Raw genomic sequence first — 16,402 nt, 5'->3', positions numbered from 1 at the left:
TTCATGAAATTTTTTTCAGCCCAAACCAAACACGACTCCAGCGCAGCTATTTCAGTCTCCATTATACCATTATATAGAACAAAATTAAGTCAACTACTAAAAATTTATTCACCATGGTGAATGTGCACTAGGAAAATTTATTGTGTCTTCACCCCTGAAGATGCCCAAGAGTTTCATCTAGACCTGTAGTAAAAATTCTGTATTTGCTTTCTTCAAACAATTGAGCCCACGTATGAGTTGTATTCTAATTTGTGGGAGATCTGAATGAATATGTTTTGGCCTGATGTGAGTTTGAGATGACTAGCATAATGCCATTGCTATCGAAATGGTGATGATTCTGGTGATTTTGTGTTTGATTGCAGAAGATGCAACGACAAAGAGAAAAATATAGTCAAACAAATCCAGATATACACATATTCATAGGCTAATTTTGATAAATTGCAAATGTTTATATTAGTAAAAAGTTAATAATTAGAGTGCTTATATATCATGCTCATTCGCCAACCACCTTTATATTACTTTTGATGAGGCGCGCAAAGCGCGCTTTATGTTCTGGTACATGGAAACACAGGAACGCGAGGACGACGCTTGGTGCGAAAGGACAGACGCGCGTGCCCGGCTGGCCGGTGGGAGCGGCGCTACCCAAAGGAGGCGTACCAAGCGACGACTTGCACAGGCGTCAACGATGAGAGCCATAAAGCACGGCATGAGCGGGGACGAGCGATGGGAATTGGGAATCGAAGGGACAGAAAGAATTGGGGTGACGCGGCCCTCCTCGGTGCGCAGAGTTCGCCCGCGTTTGAATCTATAGAAAAGAAATTGGCAGAGGGCAGAGGCTTGATAGTGCCGGCCCGCCTCATAGGGTGTGTTTAGTTGGTGAAAAAATTTGGGTTTTGATATTGTAGTACATTTTGTTGTTATTTGGCAAATAATGTCTAATTATAAATTAATTAGGTTTAAAAGATCCAGTTCGTGATAATCAGTTAGACTATGTAATTAGTTATTTTTTAATTATATTTAATATTTTATATATGTGTCTAAAAATTTAATGTGACACGTACTGTATAAATTTTTCTAGAAACTAAACACAGCCGTAGTCGTATTAGGTTGTAGACCGGTAGGCAGGAATGCAGTCGCCAGTCGGGACTCGGGAGTCGGGATAAGGTGGGGTGACCGACCGAGCGCCCATCCTTAACACTCTAATCGGTGAAACGACAAATTAAAGCACCGTGCTCCTGGTACTGACGTTGAATGCTGATGGCCTGCACGATCTTTGTAAAAACACTGTGCGTACGTTAGTACTCTCTCGTTCCAAATTATAAGTCAAATTAAATCCAAGAATTTTGGAAAGTCAAAAATTTTCAAGTTTGATCAAATTTATACGACAAAGTAATAACATTTACGATACTAATTAAGTATCATTAGATTTTTATTAGTTATATTTTTATAGTATAATAATTTGATGTCATAAATCTTCATGTTTATCTCTATTATTTTGGTCAAATTTTGAGATGGTTTGACTCTTCAAAATTCTTAGGATGACTCATAATTTGGAACAGAGGGAGTACATGTTACGCCACAATGGCGGAAAACTTTACTAGCTACGTACTGTACTTCAATGAGCTAGACTTTGGCTCACAGCAAGACAGAGGCTATGTTTAGTTCTCTCCAACTCCTCCAAATTTTCTAAATTTTCCATCACATCGAAACATTAAATATAACAAATGATCTATGTATGGAGTATTAAATGTAGGTAAATAAAACAATTAATTGTATAGTTTTGATGTACGTTGCGAGACGAATCTTTTGAGCCTAGTTAGCCTATGGTAGGATAATATTTACCATATACAAACGAAAAATACCACAATATTTTTCACAAATAATTTTCACATACTTTTTGCAACTAAACACAACCAAAGTGAAGCAACGCAGGCGACAGGCGCGCAAACTACCCGGAAAGGCTCCCCCAAGCACCCCAAGTAAGTGCACAGGCCCGCTGTCACTGCCCATACGCAGGGCACGCGCATTCGGGGGTGACGGGGCCGGAGCCACCACCGCATCCGACGGGCATGGGACCAAGTGGCAAGCCCTTGGTCAGTGAACCTGGCTATAATCTGGGGGCTGGCTAGTTAGCGCGCGCGCTAGGAAGAAAAGCAACAACCCAATTGGATTCACGTATAATCTGTCCGAGCTTGCACTAATGCTCGACTTCAACGGCTTCAAGGATCACTTTGAGCGGGGCGGCTCTCTGCCGGAATCCACTGTTCGGATGACGCCGATGCCGCCGCCTGAGATAGGACCAAGCCAACAACCAAGATCGAGTCAGCTTTCCCTCTTTAAAACACGCCAATCATGCGTGCCCTGCCCTCCTGCCCCTGCACGAGTGCCCATCGGGCATCGCATCGTATTCACATCACGAATCCAGGATTCCCACGGATTAGGTCAACGTAATGTTTAATCAAGGCTGCCGTACTGCCACGGTTGAAGAGCCGATTCGATGAGAGCGCATAAGAGCAGAATTAACTTACCTCTCAGCCTATTCGTAGCCTATTCGTAGAGTGATTAGTCTTTTATTATTAATATATAAACTACTTGTCACTCTCACAAAGTTTTTTTCTATTTTTGTTTGGAAGCTCCGTTTCTCCTCTCTCTTCTGCTCTTTCTTTTTTTCATCTCAGCATTGAGCCTACTTCTCTCATGGCCGCGCCGCTCGCCGCTAGTCCGCTACAGGCCGGGCAGCTGACCAATCATTTGGGACGGCTCTGTGTAGCGCCAAAAACTCGGCCGAAAGAGAGGTGGCCTGGATGCCTCGCTCGCCCGTTCATCCTCATCAGAGTCGCCGCGGCCCATGCCAATCCAGCTGTCCCCAGACTCCAGTTGAGCGCCTCGAGCGAGCTGCGAGCAAGTGCAGCCCGGCGGACGCGTGCACGCAGCTGCTTCCGCCCACCAGGCCGATCTCATCCTGAATTCCTGACCGGCGACCGCTAAACAATGGCGGCGGCAGGCCCTATAAAAGGCCAGCTCCTCGCCGTCCTGGAGCCACACCACCACCACCGAGCCTTCCTCCGGTCAACACTAGTAGCCTAGTGCCCTGCGTAGTGCTTTCTCCACTTGGTTGTTCGCTTCGCTCCTCCTCTCCCAGTGGAGGTGAGGCGATGGCCTCGGCGGCAGCTTCCAGTAGCTTCCGACGCAGGGGCCGCGCTCTGCTCTCGCTCCTGGCGCTGGCGCTCCTGATGAGCCCGGCCTCGGCGCGGCGCTCCGCGGCCAGCCCAAGCAGGAGCCTCATGGAACTGTACAGGCCGCCGCCCGGCGACATGCTGAGGTACCACGACGGCGCCGTGCTGAGCGGCGACGTCCCCGTCTCCGTCCTCTGGTACGGCCGCTTCACGCCCGCGCAGAAGGCCGTCGTCACCGACTTCCTCCTCTCCCTCTCCCCCGCGCCGCAGGGGCCGCCGCCCCCCGCGCCGTCCGTCGCCCAGTGGTGGGGCAGCATCAACCGGCTCTACCTCTCCAAGGCGGCGCCCGTCGGCAAGAACGGCGCACGCGGCGGCGCCGCCGCCGGGAACGCGCGGGTGGTCCTGGCCGGGCCGGTCTCGGACGAGGCGTGCTCGCTGGGGAAGAGCCTGAAGCTGTCCCAGCTCCCGGCGCTCGCGGCCGCGGCGCGCCACGCCCAGGCCGGCGGCATCGCGCTGGTGCTCACGGCGCGGGACGTGGCGGTGGAGGGCTTCTGCGCGAGCCGGTGCGGGCACCACGGGTCGTACGGCGGCGGCGGCGCAGGGTCGTCGACCCGCGCGGCGTACGCGTGGGTGGGGAACCCCGCGGACCAGTGCCCCGGGCAGTGCGCGTGGCCGTTCCACCAGCCGGCGTACGGGCCCCAGGCGCCGCCGCTGGTGCCGCCGAGCGGGGACGCCGGCATGGACGGCGCGGTGATCAGCGTGGCAGGCATGGTGGCCGGCGCGGTGACCAACCCGTTCGGGGACGGGTTCTACCAGGGCGACCGCGGCGCGCCGCTGGAGGCCGCCACGGCGTGCGCGGGCGTCTACGGCAGCGGCGCCTACCCCGGGTACGCCGGACGGCTGCTGGTGGACGCGGCGACGGGCGCCAGCTACAACGCGCACGGCGCGCGCGGGAGGAAGTACCTGCTCCCGGCGCTGTACGACCCCGGCACGGGTGAGTGCGCCACCTTGGTGTGAGAGGAGCGCCCGTGTCTGTGTCTTGGCAGCAGGCATCCGTGCGTCTCCATGGATGGTACGGGGATGGTGTGATTGTATGGCAGGGGCTGCTCTGTGTGTGTGTGTGTGTGTGTGTGTGTGTGACGGTCCAAGTGATGGCGTGTTGTTATTAAGTATACTTGGAGTCCAAAAACCAACAGGATGGTAGAACTGTATAAAATGTGAAGTGCTCGTGTATCATCGTCACGCTATTTTTTGAACTGTAAACATGCTCCTGGGAGGGGAAGCAAACGAGTTTATTTAGCAAACGAAATTGCTTGGGATTAGACGAGTGAATTTGATCTGCACGAGTCCAACTCTGCAATGTCCACGCAAAAGCTAATCTGTTTCTCTCTGTTTTTTGGGAGGGCTTCGATTTCTTCATGATCGCAGGCAGGGCCTAGAATTTGCGACGTTGTTGAATGCACACTTGTTGCTAGACAGCCCGTGTTGGTGTGGACGGGAACCCTCTTGTATTTTTTAGGCCCTCTTTTGACACCTCTCATCTAGATATAGCTGTAGCATCTGTTCGTATACAGACACACACCTATACTACACACGCACACCTCACACACACACCACAAATATACAATCAGACCTACAACTATACACAGATACCAAGACGCGTCCTTAGAGAGATCACTAGAGTCATCGAGGCTTCGGCGATGGTCACATCACATTTCCTTTGTAGCTCCACGCGCGTTGAGAGGCTCAACTGAAATTAATTAGAGAACCTACTGTTCCCGAGTGCAAAATCTGCGTTGAGCGGGCGCTCCACCCAGCAAACCCAGCCAACCGAGCTCCGGCTCGTTGTAATGTTGCGTGCATGTTAAGGCCCATTTATTTCAGACCGGGCCAAACTGTTTCCATTCCGGTGAGCCCAGCCCAATACATCATTCCAACCAAAACCAGTCAAAGTGAGCCCAGCCCAATACAACATGCCATCCAACCAGTTGCACTGGACGTTGCAAGAAAGCCGAAACCATGAACTTGGGCACTTGGCAGCCATCTCAGGTCAACGGCTGGCAGAAGAAAGTGGACGAAACGAGCTTTCCGTAGTCTCAAAGCACCAGGCTTCTCCTCTCTTTGATGCACTCCGGCATCAACACATTTTCGAAGCACACTAGATGGGCATGCGCCCATGGGCAAAGGTTCCCGGGAACGCGCGCGCGCGGCCCTGTCCGGCTGGCCGGCCGGCACCGACCGACCTGGGCAGGCCAGGATACCTTGCTTACGAGCTGGCCGGATTTCCGGTGGATTCTGGATGGTTGCCGGGATTACGAGTATTTTTCGTCGCTTTCGTGTGCCTTAGACGCTTCAGCAGCCTAGTACTCCCTCCGTCCCAAACTAATTGCACATCTAAGTTTAAAATTTGTCTCACAAAAAATCCTATTTTGACCCAACCACTACAAAAGACAAGACTTTCTGAAGACTTCTTAAAAAAGAGACAAAACATTATCTAGATTCTTTTCATTAAAGACAAGAGGTATTTTGATAATTTCACCCCATATATTGATTTGCGTGTCTAGTCTTAGAATTGCATTTATTTTGGGACGGACGAAAGTACTCCGCGTACTACGTGACATGCAAGCCCCGTTTTGGTCAAAGTCCCGTGCATGCCCCCACGATCCTGTCACGAGCACCGAGCGCTTTGACGTCGTGCCATGCATCGGCAGACACAAACTACGCCGCCGACCAGTCCGCACCACCGTTTGCAAATGCAAGCACCGTTCCGTTCAAATAGCAAAGCGTCGATGCCTGCAGCAGGGCTGCATACACACACATAGCGTGACATGAAGCTAAGTTGAACATGGGTGACAAGATGATCGAGATCACAGGGCTTGCGCCACGGAGCAGGAAGGTGTACCACGCATTGGCAGCGTCGTTTCAACCCCAAAATGACCTATAAATTCCTTGTCAATGGAGCTCTTTCTCGCTCGCACCCAGCAAGCCGCTGCTTTTCACATCTCCCGGTCGATCCCAAGTGGTAAACCCGGCCCAAATGGCCTCTCGTCGCGGCTTCATCTCTTCGAGGGCGCTGCAGATGGCGGCAGCAGCGCTGATCGTCCTGAGCATGGCGCGGCCGTCGCTGTGCCAGCAGCGCCGGGAGCTCGAGCTGGCGGAGATGCCGACCGGCGACCAGCTCACGTACCACGGCGGCGCCGTGCTGAGCGGCGACATCCCCGTCTCCATCGTCTGGTACGGGAGCTTCTCGCCCGGGAAGAAGGCCATCGTCGTCGACTTCATCGAGTCGCTCACGTCCAAGCCCGCCTCCGCGACGCCCTCGGTCGCGCAGTGGTGGGCCACCATCCGCAAGGTCTACCTGTCCAACGCCGCCGCGGCCGGCGGCGGCGGCGGCGACACGCGCGTGCTCCTCGCCAGCCAGGCCGCCGACGAGCAGTACTCCCTCGGCAAGTCCCTGACGCTGGACCAGGTGTCCCAGCTCGCGGCGGGCGCGGCGCCCGGGAAGGGCGCGCTCGTGCTGGTGCTCACGGCCGCGGACGTCGTCGTCGAGGGCTTCGGCAGCGTGCGGTGCGGCCTCCACGGCGCCGACGCGGGCGCCGGCTACGCCTACGCGTGGGCGGGCGACGCCGAGCGGCAGTGCCCCGGGCAGTGCGCGTGGCCGTTCGCGAGGCCGGCCTACGGGCCGCAGGACAAGCCGCTGGTCGCGCCCAACGGCGACGTCGGCGCCGACGGCATGATGGTGACGCTCGCCAGCATGGTAGCGGGCGCGGTGACCAACCCGTTCCGCGACGCCTACTACCAGGGCGAGAAGGACGCCGCGCTGGAGGCCTGCACGGCGTGCGCCGGGGTGTACGGCAGCGGCTCGTACCCCGGGTACGCCGGCGACGTGCTCGTCGACAAGGCCACCGGAGGCAGCTACAATGCCGTTGGCGCCGGAGGCCACAAGTACCTGCTCCCCGCCGTCTACGACGCGGCGAAGCCTGGGTGCTCTACTTTGGTGTAGAGCGCGCGGAAATCAAACGGAGAGGACTTCGACGGCTTCTTGGATCGTCGGAGGATAAAAAGCGTCTCAAGAACTGGAGAAAACAGAAGGAAGCGAAACCTGGTAAAGAACAAGGAGTTGTCTTTCAGAGACCACCGTAAATCAAGAACAGCTTTTCGAAAGGAACAGAAAAGGAATTGGCGATCGATGCTGTGTGGACTTGGGATCATTTGGCTATTACGTTTACTTATTTTATACTTTCCCGGTCAAATAGTTGCGTGAACATATAATGGAACAGGAATGCAACACCATTTCTCAAGAGAACCACGTTTTATTGGTCAGGTCGGGCTGGATTCGGGGTGTAAGAAATAAACATCAGGTTTTATTTTGACCCGACTTGACCACGATCCAACCCGATAAATGATCAGATGCAACTAGAAGTTCATGATCAATTATTGAAAACCTATAACTAATCAAAATTGATTATTTTTATTGTCATTTTAGTTCATTGTTAAACAAATATCCATACATAAACCGAGTAATCTTTATCTAGCTATAACAAAGTTTGTTTTGGATTACTCTTTGATTTTACACCGGCACATCGTTTACCACTAAAAGAATATGACCCTGTTAATTTCTAGAATGAAATATGAATCTAGAAAAATGAAGTACCCAAGTTGAGCCTAGGAATCAACCCTCGGAGGACAGATTCTAGCATAAGGACCCTGACCAAATGATCTTAGTTTGCAGCCAGCTGATAAACATCAGTATTACATGTAGAAACTAAATAAAAATAAGATTGAATTTAGGAAGCAAAATTTAAACCAATGGAGTTAAAACTTGACCCTAGGGGAGGATCTCCTCCGAGATATTGCAGTAAGAAGAGATTTTTTTAAGCGCCGATCGAGAAAAAACCTCAAAGTACCCAAAACATGCGTGCATCAGATATAACTTTGAAAATAGCCACATGCGAGGGTCCATTTTTGTGAGACCCATGATTTCAACCCTGTGGTTGATCACGATTAGCTGGGCGGCGATGTAAGCAACGACAGGTGCCATAACTCAAGCTGAGGTTTATGGCTGATGCGAGCTTGGCCTTGCTATTTACCTCTTTCTGATTAGGCACAATCTGTATGGTCTATTGGATAATGTACCTTCACCTCTGGCTTTTACGGATTCACTTACCACTTAGGACCACTTTATGGATAAAAACTTAACCTAGAGATTCATAAATAATCACTTTTACATATTGAATCAATTATCTTAGAAAATCACTTCTCATATGAACCTGAGGAGGAGCTCCACCAAACAGAACCATGAAGTCACTTTCAACTTTTCAAGCTAGGAACATGAGTGAAATTGGTACGCAACACTTTTGGCAATGGATGACAAAATTTCTGCATATTCCCCTTTTGCTTATCTACGTCTTCTAGGCTATCTCATTTGTGCTGTTTTTTTTCCTTCCATTGTCTGTTGGGCGAACGCAAAATATAAACGGAAATCCTACTCGGAGAGGGCTCTCTATTTACTCTTATTGGGAGAGCCCTCCTAATCGCTGTCCATCATATATTCTACATTCTACGGGCCGTGCGCTTTTGACATTTTGCTTCTCTCTCTCCCGTAACTTTTCCCCATCCAGCGATCCGAAGGAGACGAGGCCTGAATCCACGACGGAGGGAGGCGTGGCGTGGGCAGCGAAGGCGTGGCGCTGGCTGCGGATTTGGTGCGCCGCTGCCCGCCGGGTGGATTCCACGCACGCTCCTTGCCGGGGGGAGTCCACGCGCCGCTCCTCGCTGGCGGGAGTCCACCCGCCCATCCTTGCCGAAGTTCTTCGACGCGCCGCACCACGTGCCTGGGGAAGCGAGGTGCGGTGAGTGGAGCCGATGCGCCATACCACGACGAGGCGAGCATACGCTTGGCGAGCGGATCCAGGGGAGGCGATGCACCACGTGCGAGGGAGGTGATGTGCAGCGAGTGTAGTCGCCGCGCCGCCCCGTGCCAAGACAAGGTGATCCGTGGTGGTGTTGGATCTCGACTATTCCGCAGCAGATCGAGGGGAGTCTCCCATCTCCGGCAATGCTGCACGCAAAGGCGCCGGACCTGGGCGATTTCAGTAACTTCATCTCACAGGTTGTAATCGATTGAGCCCATTTCATGCTTGTCTACATTTTTGACATGTTCATCTTTTTTTTTGTTGCTTAGATGTTTATTTTATTCTGCATAGTTTCTCTAGGGTTTCCTGATTAACGTGGTCTCCGATTTTTTTGCTAACCCCCATCTAGCTTATACATGCTCAAATAGAATCTTATGTTACATTAGGATTTTTTGTAGCATCTGGCTGCATTATGTTGTAATCAGCACCTTGCACTCAACCCTTCAAGTGGTTTTAGGTTCAAAGTGGGTTTTCATGGTATTTGGCTTGTTATGTTTATTTTTAGTTTTGTTCTGTATAAATTATTTTTAAGTTACCAATGGTGTGCATATAGAGTTGCTTTTTGGCTAATCAAACTGGATTTGTGTTTGTTCTGCACACTGACCTCCGCTTTATTAGGTGCAATTAGGCAGCAAACAAGTAATTTCGGTGCTTTTCTTATTCAGAACTATGTTTCTCTATTTTTTCCTCCAGTGCCAACAGTAACCATGCATAATACTTTTGATGTATTTTATATCTGCATGATCTTTTTATATCATGTAAACAGAGAAACTTGTCAAGGTTAGGTGTATTTGTATTTTTGAAAAGTTAATCTGTCATTAATATTAGTTGTGATCACAATGTTTCTGTGCCGAAAGTAACTTGTCAGAATTTATATCAACAACGAAGTATCTTATTAATATTCACATGCGAAAGAGAAGTAATCTGCAATGATTTAAACATTATAGGAAGTAACTTCTCAATTCAATAGAGAGGGTAGTTTTTTTGTGATTACTCAAATGACATTATAACTGCAATTTTTTTTTGAAAAAATAGGAAAACTTAAATTCCAGTTACCCACCATTCTTCTTAAAATGCAACCACATCTTTTTCAAATGATATGTAATGTAAAGTTTGCTTTTACTCATGACTGTTGTTTAGGTGCACCTAGCGCAGTTCCATGTTAGAAGCCCCCTTTTTCAACTCTTTGATTTTGGTACGTACTGGAAAAGAGTTTCTTCACAAATACTACTAATGCATCAGTTATTTTAGCTCATATAGATAGATATAGATTTTGCACTTACTTGTAAAATAAAAATTATATGCAGATGATCTTTTACCATGCTTACATTTTATTCATCATTTAATTGTGTTAGCAATAGCCTTGTTCTGATTATTATCCGATGATTTTTTAGCAAAAATAGGATGTAGCTCATTCTTTTTTCTATGTTTTAAATAAATTAGCATGGAACATGTCACTATAAATCTAGTTTAGGAAGAAACTTATCATTTATTGATGAGTTAGAAAGTAACTTGCCTCCTGATTGCGCCAGATAGGAAGTAACTTTATCATTTATTGACATGAGTTAGAAAGTAACTTCCTCTGATTTGCGCCACATAGGAAGTAACTTTTATCATTTTTCAACATGAGATTGAAAGTAACTTGTCCATGATTTGCGAAGAAACTTATCATTGTCTTCACATGAGGCCAGCTGCGGCGAGGAGCCTGGAGCAGACACGCGGCCACTAACGCACAGTAGAGGCTTCTCTCTGCACCACACCAGTAGGAAGGGACAGCGACAGGCTGAAGCGCGGAGTCAAAATGCAGTGGCGACGTTGAGCAGAGGTGCTGCACCACTCATCGGTAAGGGGCACACAGGGTAGCGGGAGGTGAAGCTCCGCTGACACATTGAGAAAGAGGCGATTCGAAGCAAGGACATGCTTTAATTCTGTGCAAGGGCTACTCGAGATCTCCAAAATGAGTCAGGTGATTTTCCGGTTTTTCTAATGAGGCGCAGCGAATTAATTAATCCATCGCAACCATTCTTCTTCTACTCATGCCTATCATTTTATACTTAGTTTTTGGGCACATGATAGCAGTTGCATTTTGTCATCATACAAGTTATGATGTATCTAAACAATAGTACCCACACCCTGATCTGAAAAAAAAATAGAACAGACTTTGCACTATTTATATGAAATTAGGAAGTAGCTTATCCCTGATTTGCACATAATACAAAGTAACTTGGCACTATTTATGTGAATTAGAAAGTAATTTATCAATAATTCATATGTGAAATAAAGTAACTTGATCCTAATTTTGCATAACAAAGGAAGTAACTTTCTCAAAATATTGGTGTATAGAGGAAGTAAGTTAGCATTATTTATGTGAAACTAGGAAGTAACTTACCTCTGATTTGCACAAAATAGGAAGTAACTTTCTCACTATATATTGCATGTAGGAAGTAACTTGGAACTATCTACATGAATTAGAAAGTAACATTTCTATAGTTTACATGAGACACAAAGTAATGTCCCTATTTTCCACAATAAAGGAGGTAATTTGAAATAATCTGCATTACATAAGATGTTACTTGGTATGCGTGCTTAATTTTACACTAAGCTTGGTATGTCATGGATAATAATATGTTCTCATGTTCTTTTCTTAATACAGATCTTTGCAATGTATGAGTGGGGCAACTTGAAAGGACCAAATGACCAGCAATTTTAGATCATGCTACAAATTGTAGTATATTGAAAAAGCTAACAACATGTGTACATAGCGTATGATGATGCTCTAGTTATTTCCCCCTAAATTTGCATCACATCAATTGAATTGTAAGCACCATTTTATGATAATTTTAAAAGGATCCGTACATGGATCTGCTTGCTCCTTCAAAGCTGATGCTTTCTTCTCTATGGAGTTGTGCATTCTATTGTTAGTTATTTTTGTTTTTGTTTTTATCTTGATTTATGCCTGCAAATGTTGCCGTCATGGGTACAATATTAGCACTGCAGCAGTAGCATCAGAATCAACAATTTTATGTTAGATTATTATATAATCAACATAGCAGCAGCAGTAGAGATGTGCGGGAGGAAGGCGCATCCTTTTCTGACACCAAACATGTGCGCACGTCGTGCGACATGAGAGGTAGAATTATTTTCCATTTCCAGCTAACGTGGCTGTATGAAAATGGAAAGTGAGGGAGCTCTCCACCTAACACTAAATGGAGAGGGCTCTCCTTGTAGTTACCTCCAAATATAAATTATTGTCCTACTCGCTTTATTCCAAAAACCAAATCACTAGGGCATCCACAACAATTGACATGAGTTGCTCTCGATAGTACCTACCACCTCGGGTTGTAGAGAGCCCGAAGGACGATGGCTCCAACAACTCATCTAGCATAAGACAAATGAGCCCTTTTACCATACTTGGACGATGCCCTCGCTTGGCTCCCGCCGGCTGCCTCCAGGACACAGCCTCCCTCCGCGCTCCCGGAGGCCTCCTCCACCGCACCGCCTCCGCCGTCGCCCTCACCTTCTTCCTGACACCGCCTTTGCTGCGCCGCGGAGGGAGTCGTCCTCGGCTGCCGCCGTCGCGGAGCTCCCGTGGCCGCCCCTTCGTGCTGCTCGCCGCCGGAGGGTTTGGTGCAGGCTCGGTGGCCGCCGCCCGTGGAGGGTTTGCCGCCGGCGTCGGCAGCCGTTGCCCATGGAGGGTTTGCCGCCGGCGTCAGTGGCCGCCGCCTGCGAAGGGTGTGCCGCCGCCCCCAAGCTCCGGTTGGCGTCCTCAATGAAAGAGAAATGGAATTAGGAGGATGTGATGGTGAGAAAAGATGTCTGATCCATCGAACGCCAACTTGCTAGCATTACCGTAGTCGATCGATATATGTACGCGCTTCAATATTTGGTAATGCTGGGGTCGCGCGGGCCAGTGGCGGATCCAGAAATGATTAAAGGAGGGCCTGATTTGATGCTAAAAAAAACGAGGGGCTGATTTCTCCTTCCTCTCCTTTCTTTTCTTCCTCGTCTCGTTCTTCCTCTTTTTTTCTCTAAAATGAAGGAGGGGCTCCACTGTTTTTTCGGGTCCAGAGGGGCTGGAGCCGCACTAGACCTGGTGCTGGATGCGCCCCTGCGCCAGGCGTTACACGGACACCGGCGGCCCTCGCTCGCTGGAGTGCTCCGGGCCATGGACGGAGCAGATGCTTGCGGTTGCAGACTTGGGTCGCGTCGCGTCTTCTTCTTCCTCCCGTGGGAGTTCCGCAAGGCCGCAACCCGCGCGAAGGCTCTCCTTCGCCCTCGGAACTCAAATCGGCTCGACCTCGCCGTACGTTTCCCGGCCCGGGGGAGGATCGCGATCTGCGAATTGCAGGCGTGGGTTGCCATGCCGCCCGGTTCCCGGCCATCAAGCAAGGATAGATTGACGTTGACCTGACAATCCTCGATCTTTACGGTACGATCACGAGCCCTCGCCACCGAGATTCTACGTGCCAGGCAACGTGGAACCCCCGCGTAGCAAACGGAAACCCCACTTCGCTGCAAGCGCCATTGGCTTCACCTGGCAAAAAAGTCTTCGTTCCAAGCGAATTTCAATTAGCTTCGAGGCGCGGGCGGGCAACTGGCGGACATGCGTAGCCCGGCCAGATCGAGAGCTTGCTCCGCGGAGCAGGAAGCGTCACGTGCACTTGGGTGGGGACGGTCCCTAAACACATCACGGTGAGGACCTAGCCTCGATTTGTGCCGCGTGGCACAACACTTGGCTCTCTCCAAAACCAGCTCGCTCGGCTCGCGCAATCGGCTCCTCCTCAAAATTCATCAGGCTTCAGGCTTGCATCCCGTGATTATCGGAGACGGCGGCGGCAGTGGACATCAGCGGATGACGGCGACGGGACGATGGTGAATATGGCAGACGACCAAATCACAATTATACTGGTGGTGCTTAGATTCAACTAGTAAGATACAAATCAAGCAATCAAGACATCACTGTTAATTTGGTCATTGCCTGATGCTAGATCCAACACCCTGGTTCCAATCAAAATTCGGTCTTCGTCTTTAGGGGATGTCAGACACACGTCCGCTCAAGAGAAAAATACATTTTCATGCCATACTTGATGCATCCCAACTCCCATCATCTAACGCTCAAAGGTGACGGTAGTATTGAATTGAACAACAGAGGCGGACAAGAGGAGTGCTACTGGGCGATGGGAGTCATGCGTTGGCATCGGACCACGGTGATGACAACAGAGGAAGATGGATACGGATGCGACAGCAGCTAACGATAAGGGCGATCGAGAGTAAAATGGACGGACGAGGACCACGGCGGCGGCGGCGGGGTAGGACGCCGGAGGCGACAGCTTGCGGAAGAGAGCAGCTCTCGTGTGTGAAAGAGGAACTGAGCCGTCAGCCTGGAAAATCTGCGCCCGAGCCGAACAGGTTCAGAGCCGAGCAGCGTCAGGGCTGTAGACTCGTGGTCTCGTGGGCGTCGATCACCTCGGGAGGCCACACGGCACAAATCGAGGCAAGGTCCTCACGGTGAGGAGTTTAGGGACGGTCCCCATCTAATTTTTTTTCCATCGCCACCATGGGTCCATGGCCTATAAATCAGGTGCTCGACACGCAGCTGATGCTCACCAGGCATTCGTGCCAATCTCATGTCACCTGTCCCGTAGTCTGTACCAGAGTTGAGCAGTGATCATCACTCACCAAATCCTTTCGAGCAGTTGCGTCGATCGAATGGCTCCTCGCAGCCTGTTCGATGCGAGGACGCTGCTGACGACGGTGGCGCTGGTCCTGGCGAGCCTGCCCACGCTCTCTCTCGGCGCGCGGCGGCTGCCGGGCCAGCTGGCGGAGGCCACCGCCCCGCCCCGCGACGAGATGTCGTACCACGGCGGCGCCGTGCTCCGCGGCGAGATCCCCGTCTCCATCGTCTGGTACGGGCAGTTCAAGCCGGCGCAGAAGGCCATCGTCGTCGACTTCCTCCTCTCCCTCACGTCGGTCACCGTCGACGCCACGCCCTCGGCCGCGCAGTGGTGGGGCACCATCGACAGGGCGTACCTGTTCAACGTCTCGGCGAGCGGCGGCGCCTCGAACGCGACGACGACGCGCGTCGTCCTCGCCGGCCAGGTCGCCGACGAGCAGTACTCGCTCGGCAAGTCGCTGACGCTGGTCGAGGTCTTCCAGCTCGCGGCCGCCCTGGTCCCCGGCGACGGCGCGCTCGTGCTGGTGCTCACGGACCCGGGCGTGGTCGTCGAGGGCTTCTGCAGCGCGCGGTGCGGCCTCCACGGCTCCGACGACGCGGGCGCCCGGTACGCCTACGTCTGGGTGGGCAACGCCGAGTCCCAGTGCCCCGGGCAGTGCGCGTGGCCGTTCGCGGAGCCCGCGTACGGGCCGCGGGGCCAGCCGCCGCTCGCCCCGCCCAACGGCGACGTCGGCGTCGACGGCATGGTGGTCACGCTCGCCAGCATGGTGGCCGGCGCGGTGACCGACCCGCTGGGCGACGGGTACTACGAGGGCGCCAGGGACGCCGCGCTCGAGGCCTGCACGGCCTGCGCCGGCAAGTTCGGGAGCGGCGCGTACCCCGGGTACCCCGGGAAGGTGCTCGTCGACGACACGACCGGTGGCAGCTACAACGCCGTCGGCGCCAACGGCCGGAAGTACCTGCTGCCGGCCGTCTTCGACCCGGCGACGTCCGCTTGCTCTACCTTGGTGTAGAACGCACGTTGAGTGGTATTTCCTGGTGTACATAGAACATAGCAGTGAGAAACCGACAAGTCCATGTTAAAAAAAACTTCGAGCTCGTAAATGCAACACTCGAATAAGTACAGTATACAATGTTTTTAAGAAATTTGTGATGATATTTATTGATCATCTTGTCACAGTTTACACGAGTTTGCATCATTCTCTCGTACAGGTCTATCTTTCTGTAATCTTTCGGAAGTTTGCCAAGTCTGAGTTATCTTCTTTTTCATAAAATGCATAGTCAGGGACTCAGGGTTAAATTGATTGGAAGCAGTAAAAAAGGTAGTATTTGGATACTCAATCCGTCTTGAAATATAAGGCACTCCAATATTTTTGGAGAGTCAAAGTTTTTCAAGTTTGACCAAATTTATATAATAAAGTAATAACATTTATGATCTCAAATATGTACCATTAGATTCTCCATTAAATATATTTTTATAATATATCTGTTTGATGCCATAATTTTTTATAATTCTCTCTAAAATCTGGTCAAATTTGAAAAACTTTAACTCTTTTCAAAAAATATTGGAATGTCTTACATTTCAGAACATGAGTACATTTCTAAAGGCCTTTTCTTTTATTTTTTCGGAGGGTGTT

At 50.5% G+C, this 16,402-nt stretch overlaps 3 protein-coding genes and 1 long non-coding RNA gene across 4 annotated transcripts; all 4 read left to right on the top strand.

Moving 5' to 3' along the window:
• Positions 1-2,740: 2,740 nt before the first annotated feature.
• Positions 2,741-4,500, top strand: LOC120671341 (protein PHOSPHATE-INDUCED 1 homolog). The gene has a single exon (XM_039951641.1). The coding sequence runs from the start codon at positions 3,156-3,158 to the stop codon at positions 4,191-4,193; it is 1,038 nt and encodes a 345-aa protein (XP_039807575.1). The 5' UTR covers positions 2,741-3,155; the 3' UTR covers positions 4,194-4,500.
• Positions 4,501-6,213: 1,713 nt separating this feature from the next.
• On the top strand, positions 6,214-7,377 carry LOC120669139 (protein PHOSPHATE-INDUCED 1-like). The gene has a single exon (XM_039948941.1). The coding sequence runs from the start codon at positions 6,214-6,216 to the stop codon at positions 7,177-7,179; it is 966 nt and encodes a 321-aa protein (XP_039804875.1). The 3' UTR covers positions 7,180-7,377.
• Positions 7,378-9,110: 1,733 nt separating this feature from the next.
• LOC120670327 lies at positions 9,111-11,926 on the top strand. The gene is made up of 3 exons (XR_005673188.1): positions 9,111-9,288; positions 10,783-11,057; positions 11,745-11,926. It is a non-coding gene; the product is annotated as an uncharacterized LOC120670327 (long non-coding RNA).
• A 2,835-nt stretch (positions 11,927-14,761) lies between these two features.
• Positions 14,762-15,885, top strand: LOC120670326 (protein EXORDIUM-like 1). The gene has a single exon (XM_039950412.1). The coding sequence runs from the start codon at positions 14,801-14,803 to the stop codon at positions 15,776-15,778; it is 978 nt and encodes a 325-aa protein (XP_039806346.1). The 5' UTR covers positions 14,762-14,800; the 3' UTR covers positions 15,779-15,885.
• The last annotated feature ends 517 nt before the right edge of the window (positions 15,886-16,402 follow it).

This window comes from Panicum virgatum, chromosome 4N (genome assembly GCF_016808335.1).
Source record: "Panicum virgatum strain AP13 chromosome 4N, P.virgatum_v5, whole genome shotgun sequence".
NCBI lineage: Eukaryota > Viridiplantae > Streptophyta > Magnoliopsida > Poales > Poaceae > Panicum > Panicum virgatum.
Note: the sequence above shows the minus strand (reverse complement) of the source record. Positions and strands in the feature narration are given on the sequence as shown.

Bases quoted from the DNA above. Each gene is read 5' to 3' on its own strand.
- LOC120671341 (XM_039951641.1), top strand. From the start codon at position 3,156: ATGGCCTCGGCGGCAGCTTCCAGTAGCTTCCGACGCAGGGGCCGCGCT.
- LOC120669139 (XM_039948941.1), top strand. From the start codon at position 6,214: ATGGCCTCTCGTCGCGGCTTCATCTCTTCGAGGGCGCTGCAGATGGCG.
- LOC120670326 (XM_039950412.1), top strand. From the start codon at position 14,801: ATGGCTCCTCGCAGCCTGTTCGATGCGAGGACGCTGCTGACGACGGTG.